Source organism: Panthera tigris, chromosome A1, assembly GCF_018350195.1.
Source record: "Panthera tigris isolate Pti1 chromosome A1, P.tigris_Pti1_mat1.1, whole genome shotgun sequence".
NCBI lineage: Eukaryota > Metazoa > Chordata > Mammalia > Carnivora > Felidae > Panthera > Panthera tigris.
The window spans coordinates 22,690,289-22,699,190 of NC_056660.1; the positions used below are offsets into that span (position 1 = coordinate 22,690,289).

An 8,902-nucleotide genomic window follows, 5' to 3' on the forward strand; every position below is an offset into this window, starting at 1 on the left:
ATCCATTAAACGTTTATGCAAAAAGGAAAAAACACTTTTCTAGACAAAATACCACAAACTTTCCTTAAGTTTTACGAAAATTACATCAAAATCATTACACATACATTTATAAATTCAACTATTTTCAATGTTTCTTTGGCTATTTTGAGGTCTTTCATGGTTCCATAAAAATTTAAGGACTGTTTGTTCTAAGCTCTGTGAAAAATGCTGTTGGTATTTTAATAGGAATTGCATTAAATGTGTAGATTGCTTTGGGTAGTATAGACATTTTAATAATTTTTTTCTTCTAATCCATAAGAATGTAACGTCTTTCCACTTCTTGGTGTCCTTTCAATTTCTTTCCTCAGTGTTCTCTAGTTTTCATAATAAAGGTCTTTCACCTCTCGGGAAGTATCTTACTGTTTTGGGTGCAATTGTAAATGAGATCTATTCCTTAATTTTATTTTCTCTTTCTGTTTCATTATTGGTGTTCAGAAATGGAACATATTTCTGCACATTGATTTTGTATCCTGTGACCTTACTGAATTCGTGTATCAGTTCTAGCAGTTTTTTGCTGGTCTTTCGAATTTTCTATATAGAGTACAATGTCATCTACAAATAGTGAAATGATCATATGGTTCTTATCCTTTCTTGAAAAGCAAAGCTGGAGGTATCACAATTCCAGAATTCAAGTTATATTACAAAGCTGTAGTGATCAAAACAGTGTAATACTGGCACAAAAACAGACACATAGATCAATGGAACAGAAAATGCATAAATGAACCCACAACTATATACTCAATTAATCTTCAACAAAGCAGGAAATAATATCCAATAGAAAAAAGACAGTCTCTTCACCAAATGGAAGAGGTGAAGAGAGCTCTGGGAAAACTGGAGAGCAACATGCAAAAGAATGAAACTGGGCCACTTTCTTACACCAAACACAAAAATAAATTCAAAATGAATGAAAGACAAAATGTGAGACAGAAAACCATCTAAATCCTAGAGAACACAGGCAGTAATCTCTTTGACACTGGCCATAGGAACTTCTTTCTAGACAGGTCTCCTGAGGCAAGGGAACCAAAGCAAAAATAAACTACTGGGACTTGATCAAAATAAAAAGCTCCTGCAAAGTGAACAATCAACAAAACTAAAAGGCAATCTATGGAATGGGAGAATATATTTCCAAATGACATATCTGATAAAGGGTTAGTATCCAAAATATATGAAGAACAAATAAAACTCAACACCCAAAAAACAAATAATCCAATTTAAAAATGGGCACACACACACAAAAAAAAATAAATAAAATAAAATAAAATAAAATAAAATAAAATAAAATAAAATAAAATAAAATAAAATAAAAATAAAAATGGGCACAAGACATAATAGACATTTTTCTAAGGAAGACATACAGATGGCCAACAGACACATGAAAAGATGCTCAACATCATTCATCATCAGGGAAACACAAATCAAAACTACAATGAGATACCACCCCATGCCTATCAGAAGGGCTAAAATCAACAACACAAGAAACAGCAGGTGTTGGAAGGATGTGGAGAAAGGAGTACCCTCATGCACTGTTAGTGGGAATGCAAACTGGTACAGCCACTCTGGAAAACAGTATGGAGGTTCCTCAAAAAGTTCAAAATAAAACTATCTATAATCCAGAAACTGCACTACTAGGTATTTACTCAAAGAATACAAAAATACTAATTCAAAGGTATACCCCAATGTTTACAGCAGCATTTACAATAGCCAAATTATGGAAACAGCCCAAGCGTCCATCGACTGATGAATGGATAAATATGTGGTATATATACACAATAGTATATTACTCAGACATAAAAATTACAATTACATGGATGGAGCTAGAGAGTGTTATGCTAAGTGAAGTCAGAGAAAGAAAAATACAATATGACTTCACTCATATGTGGAACTTAAAAATAAGCAAAGGGAAAAAGAGAGAGAGGCAAACCAAGAAACAGAATTGGTCTGGGTGAGTGGGAGGATAGGTTAAATAGGTAATGGGGATTGAGGAGTGCACTTGTGATGAGCACCACACGCTGTATGTAAGTGATGAAGCATCATATTGTACACCTGAAACTAATATTACACTAATCATGTTAACGAACTGGAATTTACATAAAAACTTTAAAAAATTAAAGTATTTTAACTGATTCTTAAGTTCTCTTAAAAATTATATTAATATAAAATTTTCTAGGGTAATCCTTAAGTCAAATTATTCTGGCTGCATGATTTAATATAGGCCTTCATTGACACTAACAAGTGTTTTGTATGCATAAAGTTATTTAACCCACATTTTAACTCCAAGATCCAGAAATTATTGTTAATCCTTTATACAAATAACAAAACTGAGACTTGGAGATTTTAGGTAACTTGTTCAAGATCATGGAGGTAGTAAAAGGTAGAACTGAGACTTGAGTCAGTCTAGTCTGATGACAAATCCTTGCTCTTAACCCATCCTTTATTCCAATAAATATCACCTACTTTCAGTTTCCAGAGTTCCCTGAGTTACTAAATTCCTTCTCTTGTTTCAAAGAAGATAACCAACTGCTATCTAGAATAGCTAGAACAGAACAGCTGCATCAGAAACTGGTTAATTTTGTCATTACATTCACTTGTCTGCACACACTGTTACATTCTCCCTTAGATATTGTATAAACAGAGGTTGAATTCTCAGGCCAACCCTCAAAAAGTTAAATATCTCTTAAAATAATATTTCTACATAAATGTCTGGTATTTATAACAGGATAATACCATACCCTCCTCTGTCATACACCCTGCAAAAAAAAAAAAAAAAAAAGTACCCAATATCCCAAAGATAACATGAAATTCCTTGTCTTCCTCCAGCATACCACCAAGAATAATTTCACATCCCCTAGTCCCCTCATCAGCTCCATTAGGAGAAAAAACATAGGGTAAGAAAGTAGTAATATTTATTTGTACTTGTAGTCAAGTCTGAAGCCTAAAAGGGCCTCAATGATGAAAACTATTACTGTTATAGTTCAGTACAAAAAAAGTTTTGCGTGAACTAGCCTGGAAACCTAACTACTATATTGTACTTACAAAGACTGGGAACATAACCCACTCATAAACTGGAAAATATATTCACCAATTCTCTCTATAATCTACTACTCCTTTCCAACTTTCTGAAAACTAAAAGCCTAGCATTTATGAGTGAGAGGTGACAGAGCTAGGACTATCTTTAACTGCACATGCACAAAAAAAACTTTGTTACATGAAGTACCCAAGATCCTTTGGGACGATAATATATACAGTGAAAATATACATTAGATCCTTTGGGACGATAATACCAAAGTCATTCATCCAAGATACTTCAATATTCCTCATTTTTTAGTAAGGAGTTCCAGATTATATTCAGGTCTTTGAAATTGGATTCATTTTCTCTTTTTTATTACCAGATGCTATTGCACTGAATGCTTGTGCACAATCCCCCACAATTCATATCCTTAAAACCTAATGCCCAATGTGATGGTATTAGGAGTTGTGGCCTTTAGGAAGTGATCATGTCACAAGGGCTCTGTCCTAATGAATGGGACCAGTATCCTTAAAAAGAGGCTCAAGAAAGCTGCCACCCCTTCCACCATGTGAGGCCAGTGACATGGCACTGTCTATGAAACAGGAAATAGGCCCTCACACAGAGAATCAGCCAGCACTATGATCTTGAACTTCCCAGCCTCCAGAACTGTGAGAAATAAATTTCTGTTGTTTATGAGCCACCCAGTCTGTGGTATCTTGTTACAGTAGCCCAAATGGACTAAGATACCAGATTTTGTAATGGTCTTAAATATTTTTATGATATACAAAAACATATTTTGTTGTGTTAATCTGATCAGTAAAACCAGACAGATATGTACACTAATATGATGCTGTTAAAAAGTAAATTCATTAAAAGTATCTGTCTAGAGTGTAATTTAACTATCAAAAGTTTTATAAATATTCATAGCTTTTGACACAGTAATTCAAAATGTATTCTAACAATCAGAGTTTCACTCATTAAATTATCAAGGGCTTACTTTGTGCCAGGCATTATTCTTCTGAATAAGGATGCTTATCACATCATTTTATGTGCCAAAAAGTTGGAGGGGAAAATGTCCAATAACAGTAAGAGTTAAAAAATCAAAATATATCTAATGTATTAAATATTATAGTACCATCGGAAACTATATTATTAAATATCATAAAATATTTAACAATAAAATGCTCATGTTGAGAAAAAAATTGTATAACAAGATACAAAACTATTATATGTAACTATGTATAACTACACGTATGATCCCAAATCTGTGTTCTAAATGTTATTAGCCAGAGACCTTGGTCAAGTTACTTAACCTCACTCTACTTCAGTATCACCTTCTAAAAATTTTACATGTAAAACAAAGATTTTTTTATTTCATATCTCAATGGATTGCTGAATGGGTTGTTTGCAAAATGCTTATAATATTCCTCCAGTACATATAAAGCACTAGGAATTATTTGCTGGTGTTAGTAGTATCACACATACACACACACACACACACACACACACACACACACACCTCTGAAAAGAAAAAAAATGGAAGAAATATATCAAATGCTATCAAAGATTCTAAATTCTAACAAAACTAATTCTGAAACAATCAGGAAATTTAAATACTTATTTAAATTTAAATTTTTAATTTTGATTTAATTTATTTAAATTTATTTAAATTTAATTTATTTAAATTTATAAAATATTAAAGATTATTTTATAAGGTATGGCTTTGCTTTTCAATAACTCTTTGTACCAGAGTAAAGTATATGAATAAAATATATCATCTAAGATTTGCTTTAAAATACTTTGGAGGGGTTTATATGGGGAGATTTAAAAAAAAACTTTTAATGCTAAAAAAATTTTTTAATGCTAATCAGAATAACATAATTATTACTGGATAACAGAATTATTACTAGCTTTTCTTTTCTTTATATTTTTCTATTCTCCAAAATAACTTTTTAAACGAGAAAATTTTTTTCAAAAAATGTTAAGGAAATCCTTACCAACACTCCATCCACAGATGAAACTTTTTCCCAAGTAAACCAAGCTCTTTCTCTGACATGATCTGGTATCTTTAATTTCTGACATAATGCAATAAAATCAGGTTCTTCAGTTTCTTCAAATACAAGCCTGCCAGATAAAAATAGATATATAATAGGCATATACTTACAAATCAAACTAATTAAATATTTGTTTCAATGGTTTGCATATAACAGCACTGTTCTGAAAAAAAGCATCACTAACTAGTTTAAAATCTTATTTATTTTGAAGAAAACTACAGGTAGAATTTTAAACATATTTATCTTTTTTCATAGTCTTTCCAGCAAAAATACCACACAATGAAAAAGGTTTGCTGGCCTGGTGAATCACATACACTTCAGCACAAAAAAATAGCTTTGTAAAAGGAAGTAAGCATGATAGCTAAAGCTGTATGGGAAAACTGGGATGACAGTAACAGCAAAAAGAGGAAAGCCCATATATAATATTTCAGAATCAATTTAGTATCAGCGACTTTGCTAAAATGCAGTCTACATGTAACCAATATCTCATATAATCTCTCTACCTACTAGCATTTCTTATGTAACGATTAACATAAAGTATTGCTATGCTTATTTTATCCTTTTCTCCTCAATCTTCCTTACCCATTATAGGTAGTCAATAATTTCTTGTTGGCTAGTTCCTGTTCATTCATTTAATGTCTCACACCTAATAATAATAATTAGTGTGAGGAATAGCTACTAATTTTTGAGTATTTACACTAACCCTGTACAAAGTACCTTAAATGCACATCAGCCTATTAGATAAGCACTCTTATTATTCTTCTTTTACAGATAAGTACCAAATCAGAGAAGTTAAAGTACTCAACTAGGCAATGGCCAGTAAGTGGGAAACCCAACAGTTTAATTCCATAACCCATGCCCTTGACCGCTATTTTAGACTGCCAACCCTCCTTCAAAACATAATTAACTTTTGGTTACACCACCACTGGGGGTGAAATGCTATTCCTAGTGAAGGTTTCCCTTCTAACTGCACCACTTAAGCCAGATAAAATGCAACAGAAAAAAAGATCTCAACTGTCAAGGTAGCAAAAACCTCACTGCAAAGTGCAGGTGGAGTGAGCCCTGAATCCACCCCTAAGCAAATTGCTAGGCTTCAGACTGCCAGCCAGTAGTTTTACTCTTGCTAAGCAGCTAATCTGCAGAGCTGAACTGCCCATACTAATGAAAACTTTTGTGGGTAAGGATAATCAAGAGTACAGTGTATTTTGCATGGTTTGGACTTAACAGGAGAATTTTTGGTAGTTCCACCATTTAAAGATGAATAACAATGTTGGGTCAGGGAAGAAAGGCCTTCTTTTCCCAAGTGATGGCCATAATTTCAGTATTTCTGGCTGCCCTACAATAATTGAGAATGCTTCCAAAGCTCTATGGGTAACAGGGGATTCTTTAAGGTATATTTACTGCTTTTTCCAAATGCCAACTTTCAAGTATTGGATACATCAGAGCTTAATCAGAAATTAAACTTCTGTCTTCTCCCAGAACGTTTCAGATTTTTTTTTTAAACAGTATGATTTTTAACTGACCCATAAGACAATCCACTTAAACAGATGTATTTTCAATAGCCTTTCACAAACCATCCCAAAAGCCCATTCCTATCTTTTGCAATATGCTTGAACTCTGTATCTGGAAAGTTGAAAGAAAAGGACTTGGTAAAGGACAAAAATGGAGAGGAAGTGGTGAGGGAAAGAAAGGAGTTCCATTTCCCAGCAATCTACATGTAGTCTCAAAGTAGGACCAGTACTGGCAATAATAATGGCAATCATACTCTTTCAATCTTAGCTTTTTAACCATAAAGTATCACAATCAAGAAAAATAGGATGTCGCAGTACAATAAATATCTCCCTGTCATGTTCTACTCGCCTAAATTTAGATTCCACTTGGGGAAGAAAAAAAGTTCAATGTGAGCGCATGAACATCACTAATTTTTGTACCCAAACAAAAAAGAAAGAGAGAGAGAGAAAGAAACACAAGGATGTTTGTTGTCTGGCTCAAAGGCAAAATGTAAGAAAGAATGAAAAATGCTGAAGCTTAACATAGAAGAGTTTTATGCGACAGGAATAAAAGTTCAGAAACTTTCAAGCACTTAGACTAAACGTCTCACAAAACTTTTGCCCATACGCCAGTTCCTCTCAAGTGTTATGACCCTCCAGTCGCTACTGATGGCTCTGAATCCCCAAGACCTCAACGCACTGTTACAAGGAAACGCCACAAAGCACCTCAGCCGAGTACACTGCGGGCAACTGACACGCAGAACCCTGCACTTCACGTCCCCTAGCTTTCCTGGTTGGCATTTCCAGGACTGGGCTTCGGATGCAGTGCACGCCCAGAGGAAAACACTTTCAGCTGCTGCATCTCAGGAGACCAAGACAGAAAGTCAAACACGACCACCGAAATGTTACAAATCTCAACAGGAGACAAACTCTCCACCAGACACCAGCCAGTCATTTTTCTTTTTTGCGTTCGATGGCGCCTCAAAAACACCCTCCGCCGGCGAGCCTTTCCGCCTGGAGGAGGAAAGGCGGCACCTGTCACTTTGCTCAGGGACCCGAGCCCCACCCGCCCGACACCTGTCAAGCTGGAGCCGAGACCCTTCCCGGATTCCCTCCCCTCGCTCGCGAACCCAGACCCCTGTCACCCCCGTCCAGGCGCTCCGCGGTGCTGGGGGACAAGGGAGAACCCTCCTCCCGCCGGGACGCGGCAGCCGGCGGAGACGCGCCCCCGCCTAGACGCTGGGGTGCCCGCCCCGACGCACTCTCGAGGCGCCCTTCTCTCGAGACGGCCGCCGCGGCTCCGCTCGCTCACCTGGGCAGAGGCAAGTCCTCGGGGCCGCTGTCCTGCTCGGGGTCCTCTTCAGGAGGGGGCGGCGGCGGCGCCGGGGGTTCGGCGGCGGCGGCGGCGGCGGCTGCGGCTGCTGCTCTCCGGGGGGTTTTGGGCGGCATGACTCCCCCCCAGGGCAGGAGCCAGTGAGTGGTGGCGAAGAGCCGGGGAAGGAGGACGCGCGCACTTCGGGGCACGCCCCGTCCTCTCCCGACTCCCGTTACAAAAATAATTTGAACGTCCCCTGAGAGAAACCGGACAAGCCCTCCCCCGCCCGGCAACCGAGCGCCGCGTCCAACCGCGGGAAAACGTCACTTCCGCCCGCGGCGTCACGTCCGCGAGGCTCCCGGGCCCGCCGGCGTCGGGAGGGAACCGGGGCGCCCAGCGGTGTGCTGGGCGGGGGCGTGAGGTCGGGCGGCCTGGGCGTGGGCCCCCCCGGCCTGGGCCGAGGCACTCTCTCTGAGGCAGCCGCCGCCGCCCGGACGTGTCTCTACTCGAAATTCTCCCCTCCGGGCCTGGGTGCCGGTAACGGGGCACTGCACAGTCTGGGGCGTGAGATTGGGCCCCGTTTTTATCTGTGGGTTGATCTGGGGCTGCACGCAGCTCAGGCCCCGCCGGGAATATCAAGCGTGTGCACCCAGGGCGGGCACGCCCCTCTCCCTCCGTGGGCGGTGCCGTCCCTCTGTACCACGCTCCTCCCGCCCAATCCGTTACTCAGAATCGGCCAAAACAAAAACAAACCTTTGTGGAATGCTTGATGCAAACGGAACTCTGAGGATCACTGGGAGATGGAAAGTGTAAAACGATTACTGGCCTTTTAGGATCGCTATTTAGGGAGGGAGAGAGGAGGAGTGCGTGAAGAACAGATTGTAGTGTGACAAATGTTTTGATAGCGGTGTAAAAAACGAGGCACCATCGAAATGTCTATGGGACATCTTCAGAGAAGCGGTGGCAGCTGAATGGAAGTTTGCCAGGCAGACCTAAC

General features: G+C 38.8%; 1 protein-coding gene across 1 annotated transcript in view; it reads right to left on the reverse strand.

The window, feature by feature from the left end:
* Window positions 1-8,186, reverse strand: part of RB1 (RB transcriptional corepressor 1) — a 170,176-nt gene extending 161,990 nt beyond the window's left edge. The window contains exons 1-2 of the mRNA XM_042969199.1: window positions 7,903-8,186; window positions 5,044-5,170 (exon numbers count right to left, since the gene is read on the reverse strand). Coding sequence (XP_042825133.1) covers window positions 5,044-5,170; window positions 7,903-8,039 — 264 coding nt within the window. The 5' untranslated portion in view covers window positions 8,040-8,186. The remainder of the gene's footprint in view (window positions 1-5,043; window positions 5,171-7,902) is intronic.
* Window positions 8,187-8,902: the final 716 nt, after the last annotated feature.